The sequence below is a fragment of the Thunnus maccoyii genome, chromosome 20, assembly GCF_910596095.1.
Source record: "Thunnus maccoyii chromosome 20, fThuMac1.1, whole genome shotgun sequence".
NCBI lineage: Eukaryota > Metazoa > Chordata > Actinopteri > Scombriformes > Scombridae > Thunnus > Thunnus maccoyii.
In genome coordinates, this window is record NC_056552.1 from 6,191,738 (window position 1) to 6,205,916 (window position 14,179).

Sequence of the window (14,179 nt, forward strand, 5' to 3'; positions counted from 1 at the left end):
ACCTCCTCCTGCTTAATGTTCTCGGAGTCAGAATTCAAGAATCTACATGAGCTGGAAGTCTTTTCTGTCCACCCAGAAATCACAACTATTTTCCTCAGTGATCTTAAAACCGTTTCCTCTTGTTAAAAATCGCAAGTCGGAGCCAACTCGAGAGGCTGACAGCCCTGCTTCTGCATTATAAAAAAAAAAAAATATTTTGAGTAAATTACAGTATATTGTTTTTCCAATATCTCCCAAAACCAAAACAGCGAGGCAGAGGGGTGTTTTTTTTAGGGGGGGGGGGGGCGGGTGTACTGACAAGAATACAAGTTCATAAATCAGGCTTCTTTAAAACCTCAACTGTCCAACTGAGGGAGAAAAGTATGGAGAGAGAGAGAGAGAGAGAAGAGAGGATGTGAGAGCCAGTCAGATCATACTCTGCCCTCTGGTCTCCACATGTCGTCACATGTCCCCTTTTTCCTTCTTCTTCTTCTTCTTTTTTTTTTTTTCTTCTTCTTTTACAGTGATAAAAGAAATATTTGCCTTTTAAAAAAAGTCTCTAAGATGGACCTGATGAATGCATGTGTTAGATTTAAAAAAAAAAAAAAAAAAAAGATCTCCCAATAATCACTTTTTGCTCCTGAGATCAGAATTAATATTAAAACATGCTGAAGCTCGACTCAAATCTGATGCTTACATTCATAAATGATCTTCTACTCACTCACATACATAATCATTTGAACGCTACCTCTCTTCTGGTCAACACTCATAAAATAAAAAAAAAAAAAAAATTAAAAAAAAAAGTTTGAATAATGATTAACGGTCTTGCATCACACCTGTGGAAATCATGAGTAATTTACAGGTTCATCATGCCTTAATGAGGGAACAAAGTCATCATTCATAAGAACTGCTAGCTTGCAATGCAGAAGAATTTGCTCGCATCAACAACGCGCAAATTTAGACCACCTGGAGTCATGTGTAACTGAATAGTGCATACATGTACATATGTAGGGGTTGTTAGTTAATGGAATGAGCATGCTTGTTCACACACATGCCCCCTCCTGCATACCTCCAGTCCCAGCCCAATGGTAATATTTCAGAAATGCAGGGCTATAAAATCAGGCTGTAGCATATATCTTCCAGGCTTCCCGGTCGACTGGTGCAGTAAGAGTCAGTCAGCAGGGGAGTAGCAACACTGAGGATTTCATCAGCTCAGTAGTTTACAGAGACAGGACTGTGGCACTTCCAATGCCCTCCTGCTGTTTTCAGTTCAGTTCAGTAGTTACAAAGTGATGGTTTCCTGGGGCTGCCGACGTGTTAACTATCACTCACCACTAAGTGACGATGTAGAGGTTGGTTTAGTTTAAAAAAAAAAAAAAAAAAAAAAAAAAAAAGGTAAACCAGCCAGACTAGCTGGAGAAGTGAGGTGTTAGTTAGAAGATGCTTTTTTTTATTCAAAAGCAAAAAGAGTCTGAAAGTTTTTTTTTTTGTTGTTGTTTTGTGTTTTTTTGTTTTTGTTTACTGCATTAATCTCACAGGTAAAAAGTGTTACTGTACATGCCACAAACATTGTGTTGGCATGAAGGGGGGAAATAAATAAAGACAAGGGGGGGAGGGGACAGGTGAGGTGGGGTGGGGGAGCTGTGGCCCAATGCTGCAGGGAGAGGAACCAGGGGGGGGGGGGGGAGTTTTTCCCCATGAGACCAGACGATCAGTCACTTTTTAGTCAGATATGGACACTGGTGTAGTGGTTTGGAGATCCTAGTGCAGGGTATCTATTAGTGATGTGGCCTGAGTGTGTGTGCGGATGAATGTTCTTATGTGGGGATGCAGATCTGTGTTTGAGGCAGCAGGGAAGCCGTGCAGGAGCCGGGGGGGTGTTGAGGGTGGGTGGGGGGGTGTTTGGGAGGGGGGGGCAGCACTTGTAGTCCAGCAGTCTGTTTGTCTGAGTGCACACGCTTCTCTCACTTGCATGTGTGCACGTCATAAACACGCACGCACTCCTGACAGCTGACGTAGCAGCACCAGTGGAAGATGCAGTGGCACTTCTCTTTGCGTTTCTCAGTCCGGGTGTTGTGGCCGCGGCCGCAGCACAGCAGGTCGCAGCCCTCGATGCCGTGCGACGACACGTTGCACACGCGGTCGCGCGTCCCGAAGGAGCCGGTCTCCGGGTTGGGCTCGCAGAAGTTGGGTGAGCCCTCGTAGTAGACCAGGTCGCGCTCGGTGGGGTGTTTGAAGAAGTTGTACTTGACTCGCAGCGTCTCCACCCAGCCGCGAGACTCGCGGTGCTTCTCCACCACCATCTCTGACGCGCTGTCGTACTTGTCCTTCAGGTAGTCGCCCAGCATGCGGAAGTCCGGCTGCGCCCACCAACATGTCTTCACCTCACAGCTTCCTGACAGACCGTGACATTTACAGCGCAGGTGCATGTGGTCGAGGATGGTCTGAGAAACACAGAAACACACTTTATGTTCACTTTGTAAGAAAAAACAAAACCAGTTCTAAACTTTAGTTGTTTTAATATCTTTCATTGTTGAATAAAAGTGTATAAAACTTGGTAAAATCATTTTTGGTCATTTGAACATCTCCCATCCTAAAGAGAATCAAACTACACACTCCTACAGTTCACTAAAAAGCAGCTATTTATCAACCTGGCAACCTTTTCTCCAATTGTCTTAAAGTAACGCTTCACTAAAAATCTCTCTTCAGTATAAAGATGTAGTAGATCAGGCTTTGAAAGGTGGATCTGAAGCTCCATCAGCTTGGATTCACAGCAGTAACAACAGATTCAAATGGCGTCATGACAAAAAAAAAGTGTCAAAATGTCCACAGAAACTTCTCAAACCATTTCTGCGGCGTAACCCACTTCTCTGCTGCGGATCCATCTGTTTAGTATGTTCCAAACAATCTTCACTTATCTTATAAATGAATAAAAACTTCACTTCTCCTGATGTTTTTGACACTTTTTCACCACGTCTCACCATCGTAACTGCTGTGAATTCAAGCTGTGACCTCGGCCGCCGTCCTCCGCGAAGAAGCGTGCGTCAAACTATTCAGTGGCGACAGGTGATGAGTGGTTGATACCCAAAAGACCGATTTTCGGCGGAGTATTCCTTTAATTAACTAAAAAATGTGCTTGCTGCAGTGCTTGTGGGGCAGTCGAGTCAGTCACCACAAAATGAGATCTGCTGGGATTTTATGGTCAGAAATTTACAGGAAATTCAGTAATGCAGACTAACAAAACCACTAAAGACTCACAGAGCAGGCCAAGAAAAACAATACGCCACTGGCTGCATTTTATTTAAGTGTCATGCAGCTGTGAAGAACAGAGGCACTGCGCTGCTGCTAATTCCCTCTGAAGTCACCGGCTCACATCATGAGTGTGCAGCCGCGGGGCATATTTTACCTTTGTGTTTTGATTTTGTTGTGCTTTAATTCAACAGCTATATTTAGCTGCAGAATTCCCCCAGCTGGGGCGGAAGGCAGGTGGCTATGGCACCTCTGGGTTTGGAGAAGGAGAGGGGTGGGGGGGTGGGGGGGTGGGGGGAGAGTAAGGGTGGAGGAGTGGATCGACTAGTGACATCACACTGTTAGCTTGTCATGCCAACATCAAATCCCAGAGGCCCTCGGGGCTGAAGGAGGGAGCGTGAGAGGGCCAGGTGGTGGGAGAGGAGAGAGGAGAGGACTGCTGTTCAGTTAGCTGTACAGCTCCTGTGGTCTCTCTCGTCGCTCCTGTGCGCTCAGATCAAAGGCTTGTCTTGTTGCCGTGTGGTCCCTCCATTTGCCCCTCAGCGAGCAGCCGGGGAGCCTATTTTCTCCCGGCGGTGACAGCAACCAGTGATGTTTTAAGTCTGAGCTGATTTCCTTCTTTTCCCCCTCAACTCACTCGGGTTATTTGACTGTCAGGGAATTTTTCATTGGGATGCAAAGCATGAAAGGCGAGATGTAGGGGCAAAGGCGGCGGGGGAGGGTGTTGCTTAAATGAGTAATTAACCAGTCATTCAATGTCAAGTGATCACTTTCAGGTGGAAACTCAGAAATGTCAAATATCAAATCCCTGCCTGTCATATGAACAATTAGTAATCCCAAAAAGTAATGTTTCCTGGATAAATCCACTGCTGTTACAAAACAGTCAGGTCATTGTCCATTGTTTACTCTCCTCCGTTCTCAGTTTGTACCCTTCGCTATGCTAATTTATAGTATAGTTTGCATCCTGCTGTATAAAATGTGTTCAGCAACAGAACTTACCTCTATCTTATAGTCAGTCCTATTATTATTATTCAGCACATCTTTTAACTATTAAACCCTAAACTGAATCACAGAGACAATGAGGTCTGATCAGTTTAGTCTCACACTAATCAATATGTGCACTACAAGGCCAAAGGTATGTAGGCCTGGGGCTGTTTTTCATTGTTTAGGTTAAGCCACTGAATTCCAATTAAAAGATATCTTAAAGTGGATGTATTATGCACGTTTCCAGTTCTGGGGCACTACTGGAATATCTTTGCATGATTTGCAGTATTTACTACTATAGTAGTAATATTTATGGTTCTTTTTCTCGTCCTTTACTTAAAATGGAAACTTCTCAGTAACATGTTTGAGCCCAAATATGATCCGAAATATGCGAGTGGACAACTTTAGAAACAACCTTAGCAACAAAGTCTACCAACGGACGGCTGTTGGGTGTGCGTCAACAATCTGATGCCATCACAAGGAGGAAGCAGAGGTAACTTACAAAGCGTTCAGAGCAGGTTAACGCCCTGGGTTTTGTCTTTCAGGGAGCATTTTTAAATACGTTCACCTCAAGTTTGGGATTTCTGACTATGTTTAACATCCTACATCCAACATCATAACATAAAAATAATAATGTCCCATTTAATTATACAGCATACACTAAAAACAGTCTTCTTCCAACTTTGTGGCAGCAGTTTGATCCTTTCCTGTTTCAACGTGACAATGCTCCTGTGCACAAAGCCAGCTCCATAAGGGAACAGTCTTTTAGTGAATGGCTGTGCAGAGCTCTGACCTTAACCCCATCCAACTCGAACTGGCCTTATCAGCATCAACCATCACTAACGCTCTTGTGGTTGAAGGTGAGTGAATCCCTGCAGCCAGGTTCTGACATCCTATCGAAGGCCTTCCCAGAAGAGAAGAGGCGATTACAAACGAGATGTTTCGCTATCTCATATGCACATAATGCTTGGGTGTCTAAATACCTTTGGCCTGTGTGTGATATGGATTAAAGAAACCTAATAAGACACCCCTACAGAGTTTCCTTATACAGAATGTGTCTAAATGTGTTTACCGTGCGTCCTGCTTCGTTGTTGTGTCGGTTCATCGCCGAGCGGGCATCTGGACGGTTCTCTCTGGCGTCGGCGAACTCCCTGGACACCAGCACCCCGAACTCGGCATCCTCACTGCAGCCACCCCATTTCCAGCCCTCCCCTGGAGGCCCCTTGTGGTGGGAGTCACAGCCGCACATGGTGGACGTGCCCTCAGCGCAGGACCGCGTCACTGCGAACGCAACGCCCGCCGAGGCTATAGCGTGGACAAACGCTGACTCTCTAGTTGCTGAGAGAGACAGATGACAGACAAAAAGGCAGAGAGAAAAAGGGAGACATTGAAAGTGTGTCAATCATGAGTTAAACATGGACAAGAGCCATCGTTACTACTGCCAACATCCAGACAGAAGTATTGAAAGGGATACCTTCAGGCGATAACCTTTTAACACATTTCATCTTTGAGGAGGCACTTTCATGCACTGGTATTTGCCACTGTAAAAAGCCAGTTAAGCCTATAGAAACTGACATATCTCCCCCCTCTTACTTCATAATATGTTAACATGATTCACAGTATTGACCATATTATCGTCGCTGATGAGGAAGTGCTACAGGACACACATGAAGGAGCCTCAAAGCAGAGTCCCTGCAGTGACATCAGCCCATTGTGGTTGTGTCAGGAGGGCCTAATGCTCAGTGGGATCTCAGTGACCTCCTGTCATCCCTGAGGTGTGCTGCTGCTTTGCATCTGGATAGTGTTTCAGGAATGTTGTCACCCCCCCCCCCCCACCCTCCCCCCTCCCCAACTCCTCTACCCCCTCCCGTCCCTGTTCAGAGCCCAAGGCCTTCAGGTGAAACTGCGAGTCGGCCTGTTTCTTTTTTACGCTGAGGGATGGAGTTACGCCTCCTTTGAAGGCAACAGCTTATTATGTAACCAGACACCATTGTTTCACAATCACAGCACACTTACCAAGGCTCACCCATTACACACCACTAGCTCTATTACAGACATCCAAAAACACGCACACACACAGGTATGGGGAGGTGTCTCGAGCAGGCGCTCAATATTTCAAGAACCTAACAGAGCGTCTGGAGTTTCAGACGTGCACGACTGCATGATCCGAATTTTGAAATGTGTATGAACACAACCGAAGAATTAAACCTGTGTTTTTTGCAGACTACAATGGCTACTAAAGCTAGAAATTCCTCTGCCTGATTTCACTGGCAACGAGGCTTTCGAGACCCAATCAGACCACTTTACATGCCGCAGACAAAATTTACCAATGTTTAGCTTCAGGCTAGTTATATTTCACACCCTGAATGTGTCTGTAAGCAAAACTACAAAACAAAAATACTTGTTTTGCTGTGTTTTTGCCTGTAGGGCTAAGTTAGGGCAACAAGAGCTAATATTTGTGGTGTTGCATTAATATTAATAAAGCTAAACATTTCTTTTAATGTGTAAATGTGTTTATGGTCTTGCTTTTATTGTGTCAGACTGATTTGTGTATTTTACATATTGCGCATGCTTTTTTATGTCCGTGCATGTTTCAGTTAGTCTCTGACAATGCAGCTCAATGTGGTCTTATTCAATCTACATTTCTATTAACATTAATATCTTCATGTATTTATTGTCTTGCATATCTTGTATCATGAGCCTCTGTGTTGCATGTTTTCAATAGTACCTGACAGTGTAATATAAGGATATCCTGAATGATGTTTTTTTTTTAATCAACATTAATATATTATTTTTTCTTCATTTTATTATTTGTTCTACATGCTTATAAATGATCTTAATAACGTTGTAATTTCAATCTCATATTCATATTCTGTTTTTAAGGGTGACTGTAACATCTGTCCAGGGACTACAGATGAAAAATAGCCTCTTTGCTAACTCTCTTAATGTACACCGTCCCTGTTAAATAAACAAACATATAAAAATAAATAAAAGTAAAGAGCTAGGGATGTATTATGTGTCTATATTTCTGACATTTCTATGTGCATGTATGCTAATAATTTGACCTAAAAGAGGTCAGATGGATCACGTGGTATTGTACAGATGTAATAGATACTAAAATCCTGTAAATCACAGCTATGTTAAGTAATATTTGAAAAATAATGATGCAACCTGAAGACACCCACAATATGGTATTTTTATGTTATTATATCTAAGCAATCAGTCTTGTATGATTGGATGACACACACTCCTCAGGTTGGGCATCCCTGCTCACCCTGGCAAGCCTAGCTGGGCCCTCCACAACATGGGCCTGTGAGCCCTGGGCCCCTGGAGCTCTGGCTCTTAGCCAAGGCTAGCGCTGCTGCTGCTACCTGCTGGGCCCATCAATCCGCCTTTGTTTCCCTTGTGTCACACTGTATTATCCACACAAAGGGCCCAGCGACTCGCGCCCCCACAGCCCCGCTCTGCCCGGAGCTGGCATTCCCTAAACTCCCTAACCCCCTCTCTCTCTCCCTCCAGCCACCCCTCCGCCAACACCCTGAGCTGAAATCCCATACACCACCACCCACCACAGGACCTCAACCCCCCACTTCCTCCAGGCATCCACCAACGGCACCACCACGGCCAACACGCCGCTTAAGGTGGCTGGAGCTGGTGGTTGGTAGCTCTCTCTCCCTTCCCTAACTTTTTTCCATTCATCACTCCTAAAGTGAGACGGCTCTTCTTCCTTCCCTCCTTCCTTTGCTTCCCTATCCCAAAGTGCACACCCGGGCTAGGTTTGGAGAGATCCCCTTTCAGCCTGTTTTCATGACAGAGTCAAAAGGGCGTGTGAATGGGGCGTCCGTGGGAGCTGGACTGTGTGAGGCGCGCACTGGTCTTCATGCACAGTAGGGGTTGAGCAGAGCCCCCCGGCCCTTTTCTATTGCCTGTAATCTCATTTGGCCTCCCCTCTCCCTTTTATTTGACTGAGGAGCTTGGACTGCTCATGCTGCCCATTTCTGCCCAGATTCCTTCCCCTCTGACACACAGGGTAATTCATTTCCAATCAGCAACCTCACTCACAACACACAAACTTCTACATTTATAATTAAGGACCGCAAGTGCTTAAGCGGGACACCTGTGCGTATTGTTTGCTACCGTCAGGTTCAGCGGGATTGTTTAAAAGACGCAGTCAGAGTGGAGCAATCTGACAATTAGTATTCTGCGTGTGAAGTGCTTGATGGATGTCTCCAGTATATCAGCTGTACTTGTCAGGTTTTGTTGATAGATTTACCGCGTTGACCCCCTTTCATGTATGAGAGTGTAAACACGGTGAGGAAAACCGAAAAAAGAAGCCTCCGACTACGAAAACAAATGCAATAGTGAAGGTAAAGATGGATGTAAGTGGAATAATGTGTCAGTGCTTGTACCTGCACTCATTTCTCACTGCAGCCAGGAAAGGTGTATATTATTGTAATTGCCCTAGTTAGTCGTTTGTCAGCAAAAGCCCAAAGAACAGGCAGTGCTAAGCCTTAGGGTAACTCAGTAAAATGCTTCATGAAGAGTTTTTGTAACAGCTTGCAGTAGCCGTCGCTGTGCAGCCTACTTTTTTACAGCTGGGTGTTGTTTGGCACAGATCATTTAGATCATAACTTATTTTATACAGTGAACCTCAGATACATATGTATATCGTTACAAAATGCAGCAGTAAAGATTCATAGCTGGGGTTTTTTATTATTAAGCACAAAAAAATTGTACCTTTATCTAGTACAGGACCGAAGATGGCCAGGTTGTCCTTGATAGTGGTACAGTTCCATCGGCGGCCCCTAAACTGGTGCTGGCATTCCTGGATCCCCAATTTGACACCTTCAGCAACGCTGGGCATGATCTCGATGTAGTTGCGACAGAATCGCAGCTGCTTGGGCACCAGGCCTGGGATAGAGCCGCACAGGATGGGTTGAGAACCCAGGGATGAGTACTGCTGCCCGAGGGCCAGGGACCTGCGACACACAGAGAGGGAAAGCATCATTTAGCGAGACCTGCTGGACCAGAAACATATCTGCATGTGTGTTCAGTAGTCTACAAACATCACCACCTAACATTACAGTAAACAAAACTTTTTTCTCACGATGTGCTTTTTATGGCTGGGATCCAAAACGCTATTTCAGCACAGAGATTCGTGTCTGTAGCACGGATTATCAAAAACTGTCAAGTGCCATAAATTGACATTGAATGCCTGGTCAGATTGGTAATTAAATATAATTCATTCTTTGATCAGATACTTCCTGATTTAAAATGATGTTAATTTCAGTGTAGTTAAAGTTCTTTTACGGGCACTTGAGGCAACATCGTATCTGCACAGGTATTGAAAAAATTCAAATGATGCCCAGCCCTAGTGCTTTTACAATTTTATAGGATGTGGGAATTGGAAGCACTTGCCTCAGCCTGTGCCCTCCCTGAACTCAACCCCACAATAGCAATGATGGTGACCTGCCAGGGAGGCCTCCCTGAAAGGCAACCTGCTCTACAAGAGGAGACTGCTTCGCTTCGGTATTCATTAATCTCAGGTCTTAATGTGAGCGTTGCTCTGACAGTACAGTGATTCATACTTGAGTGTTTTATTGACTTATCTGCTTAATGTAGTTTATACAAAGAGCTCCTGTTTATTTTGTCTCCTTTTTTTTTTTCACCAAGAAGGGGGAGGCTAATAGGCCCACTTCAGGGCAGGGATACAAGCTATTAGTACTGACTTTTCAAAGTGTTTCCACTTGTTAGCGTACACAGATCTGCTGATCTAACAGATAACACACAAGAACCTGTCTGATTAGTTTGGGAAAAGCCCCCTCATATAATTTCAAATATATGAAAACACCTGCCTCTGCAGTTCCATCATAAATTTGTGGTTTTCCTCTGGAGCTGATGTTTTAAGAATGACAGCGTATGCAGCTGAGCTCGTTAGTGACGGACAAAAACAGCATATCTGAAGCTGTTTGCCTCACCAGAAGGCCCGTGCAGATGTGCCTAAGCAGGGATTAATCACAACAACTAGACAGCCAAGTTCAGCTTGTGATGCCAGAAACCATTATAGTTTCATTCAGGTAATTAATTTTAATTGCTTTCTATTTTTCTTGAAATAAAAGAGAAAGAAAAAAAACATGTTTGCCATGCCCATGTTTTAACACGCTTTTTGTGGTGACAAGCTCAAACAAAACCGTACGGTGCCTTCCAGAAGCTCAGCATTTACTGTAGGTATCTGACTCAAATTTCATGTTTATTTATTTCTCAGCATACAGTATATTACCTGAGGAAACAAACATGTACAGGTCTGCATTCTTAGAGGATGAATGCTTTACAATAGACGTGTGATGGGAGTGTTTACAGGGTTAGGGAGGTGAAGATGTGCTGCTTATTCAGCGCTCTAAGAGAAGAGCTTCACCGGTGTCGAGCAGAATCTCCAGCACTTCGAGTCTGGACGGACAACGTGGCGCTGCAGGGCCATGAGAGGATCACGGGGGAACAATTGACGCCGATCAGATCAGAGCGCCACTCAGGATGACCTCAGGACCCCCGCAGGGCGCAACCCAATCATAGCAGCCGCTGACTCTGACAGATGAGTGCGGTGCAGTGCCCCACCCCAACACAAAAGTCAAACTCTTGAAGTCACAGGGGAAAAAAAAATCCCCCGCTTAGATAGTTCACAGCTCATATGCGCTTTTGCTTTCCCTACCCTGCCCCCACCTACTCGACACCCTCTCTCCTCCCATGCACTGTTTTTGATCTCAGGTGAGCATTGTTACAGGTATCGAGGTTTGCCAGAGGAGCCACTGAGACATGAGGCTGTGTTGTTTTGTTGTCACAGCTGGTCTGATGGAATATATGGTGAGCCCCGTGTGTTGTTGGCATTTGTTTCCTGACTGATACACAACAAACAATTCTGATGTTTCAGTAAGACACCGTATCTGATCACAGTACATCAAGGATGGCGCAGCTACATAAACTATCCAGAAACTTTCAAATACTACTATCCACAAGGAAAAACAAGTCTCTTCTCTGTCATATGCAACTCAATAATTCAAATTTAAAATGCTGTTTTGCCCAATTTGATGTTCCCATTCAGAGTTAGTAATTCAATAGTGCTCATCAATCTCCATTCATGTTCTTGTCTTGAGTTTACCCAAGCGAAGGCAGCCACATGAGCTCATGTGCCAGTCCCGATCCCACCGACATCACAGTGTTTCAAGTGTTGCTGACATCACTCCGTCTGGTGACTGAGTGACTAAGGACCTTAATTACACTGTCTGCTAGCGTGGTTACTGCCCATTAATCTCACAGCTATGGGATGGACCAGAGTGGATGATGACTTACGCAGAGCCAGCATCTGAACTCTGGTGTCACATACTCCTCAACAGCATCGGCCAGTAAACTCAAAGAAAAATGTGTCCTGTCCTAATAAGATATCTGTACATTCAGGTTGCTGTGCCAACTTCTACATTATGAGTTCTATTCAGGACAGCTAAACAGCTCACCCGCCACTCTGACATTCTGGCTTAGCCAGTGAATTTGGGATTTCTGATGGAATCAATTAGCTAACCGCATGGGACTTTGTGGTGGACATAGCATGTTTAGACTACAGGCTGTGGATCTGCCAGCCTATTTGTCTTTGTTTGCAAAGGCTGTGCCTCACTTGATCCGTACGGACAGATGAGATGAAAGGGATATCTTTTTGGCGAGGTGCTAATGAGAGTCTTAACCCGGAGGGGTTATGAGGCGTATCGTGCAAACAGACACACACGCAGACGCATGCATGAGGACCACATGTGTGCCATGCTGATCCTGCCTGCTTTGCCTCACTTCTCAGAAGCCATGAACAACGTGTCTCAACCGAGTGAGGGAGCAACAGACGCAGAGACCTCCACAGAGGCAGAATGCCGGGGGAATCTGCTGCAGGGGACGAGACAAGCAGTAGAGCAGCAGTGAACTGCAGGGTTTGGCAGGTGCATGCCCAGGCAGGTCTGTATGGGGCCTCTTGTGGCCTGGGGGGGGTTTACGGCTTGGTTGGGGGTTTTCTCGGTATATAAACTGGGCTGATGTGAAAGTATGATGGGCTGCTGGAAACCACAGAAATGAAGCAGAGGAAACAAAGGGATTCCACCACACACATTGCTGAAGAGTGGAAATTCACGCAATCAAGACTGTGACACTGTCAACAAAAACTATTGACTCAACCACTCCCAGTGTAATAAAATCACTACTACGACCTCAAGTGAGGTGGCAGGGATTTCTCAACTGCATCTCTCGGTTTTTATTTTGTTTGTGAGCACGCTCAGCTTGTGGTGAGTCAGGGAATCTTGTACTATCAGAAATATGTTGCAGCTGCAGATTGTGGGAGGTCTGTATTACAGGGGTCGGTGTGTTGCACATGTCTGTGCACACATGAACTTTCTTTGTGTGACAGCCTCTTATGTCCAGAGGTACAAAAAGTACCAGGTGACCCTCTGAACCTGTTGAGGAGAACATGACACCTGACCTTACTGCCTTAAGCCTGATGGCCTACAAAAACAGTTTGAAGTTCATGACCAGGGCCCATATGCAAGTATCTACAAACACGAGTGCTAATCCTCAGCCTGTTTGCTTCATTAATCAACAAGAGGATCATTATACTCAAAAGCTTGATCAATTTGTACTCCACAGAGTCTTCAATGATCTGTGTGTGATCAAACCAGACTCCAATATATCTTGTCAGAGTTACTGTTTATCGTTAGAGGAGGGGAGAGAAATAAGTCAGCTTTGAGTTTCAGGGCAAACCCAGTGCCGACTCCTTATCTTAGTGTAGTAAATTTAGATACTGAAAAGGTAGCTCAAATTGCTCAAGCATGACATGCAAAAGCTTGACATCTCCACACACGCACCAATACAGATGCAACAAAAAGTACTCTTAAGTTACACTGTACCTATGATGATCAAAAGAGCTTTTATATGAGCTACTTAATTTTAACATTTAACAACCATAAAAGTTTAGATACACAGTACCAGTCAAAAGTTTGGACACACCTTCCCTTCCCCCTGACTGAGAAAGTGTGTCCAAACTTTTGACTGGCACTGTAGCATAGCGCTGGAGTTTGCATCTCATGTTGTTTTTACACATTTGACACTTTGCCATTAATGATTACACTAAAATCACAATAAGCATTTACTCTGCTCCTTGCTAATCCTGTGAGACAAGGCCAAAATGTGAAATGTGTCATTAATAAGTTGATTTAATGTCAATCATATTTTTGTATATTTTAATATACAATAAATGTTTTTCTTGTGTTGCACAAAACAGGAACGGAAAAATACAGTATATCACTCCTGGCTGCCATGTTTGGTTTGAATGTGGAAATTATTTTAGCTTAAACGTCTTCTCTAGAAACAAGCTTACATCATCAATCTGTTAGTTATCTTATCTAAATTTCATATTCATAAGTGTAAGTTTGCCAACAAAAAGCCTCTCTTCTCATTTTTCATTCAGAATATGAGCATATGAGCAGTACTTACAGACCATTAAATCTTGCACTAATAAGAAGGCTGTAAATATCAATGAGTTTATTGTTTTTAATGTCTTTATTTAAATCTATTCTGTTGTTTTATTTGTTGTTTGTTTATTTATGTTTTAACTGGATGATGTAATTATCTTTAACGAATCTGGAAATGGCTTCAAAACAGTAGTAAGTGTTCTAAAAACACCTGCTGGATTTAAAAATTTTTTTTTTTTAACAATTTCACTTGTATATAAATATTTAACTTAAACGTTAGCTTCCAATGTAACGTAACTCAAGTGTAAAACGATAATTAGCATTACCAGAGAGCTTTGTAATGAATGTCTACTTTACCTTTAATCATTCTGCCTCTTTCATGTGGAGAAGAGCTGCTTTAGTTGAATAAGGTCTGTTTTTTTCAGTGCTTTTACAGCACGTATTACCCGAACAATGTCGGTGTTTTGCCATAA

At 43.9% G+C, this 14,179-nt stretch overlaps 1 protein-coding gene across 1 annotated transcript; it reads right to left on the minus strand.

The window, feature by feature from the left end:
* Nucleotides 1–1,891: 1,891 nt before the first annotated feature.
* Nucleotides 1,892–14,148, minus strand: LOC121886842 (proto-oncogene Wnt-3). Its single transcript, XM_042397167.1, has 4 exons — nt 14,064–14,148; nt 8,950–9,191; nt 5,285–5,550; nt 1,892–2,423 (listed from the first exon to the last, which is right to left on the minus strand). Exons 2-4 carry the CDS (start codon nt 9,074–9,076, stop codon nt 1,944–1,946), a joined length of 873 nt encoding a protein of 290 aa, XP_042253101.1. The 5' UTR covers nt 9,077–9,191; nt 14,064–14,148; the 3' UTR covers nt 1,892–1,943.
* Between the last annotated feature and the right edge of the window lie 31 nt (nt 14,149–14,179).

What these genes read in the sequence shown, in the direction of transcription:
- LOC121886842 (XM_042397167.1), bottom strand. Translation starts at nt 9,076, where the DNA reads ATGCCCAGCGTTGCTGAAGGTGTCAAATTGGGGATCCAGGAATGCCAG. An exon ending in CGGTCCTGTACTAGATAAAG is followed by an intron (nt 5,551 to 8,949) that starts GTACAATTTTTT and finishes TGTCTCTCTCAG; the next exon opens with CAACTAGAGAGTCAGCGTTT. An exon ending in ACAACGAAGCAGGACGCACG is followed by an intron (nt 2,424 to 5,284) that starts GTAAACACATTT and finishes TGTGTTTCTCAG; the next exon opens with ACCATCCTCGACCACATGCA.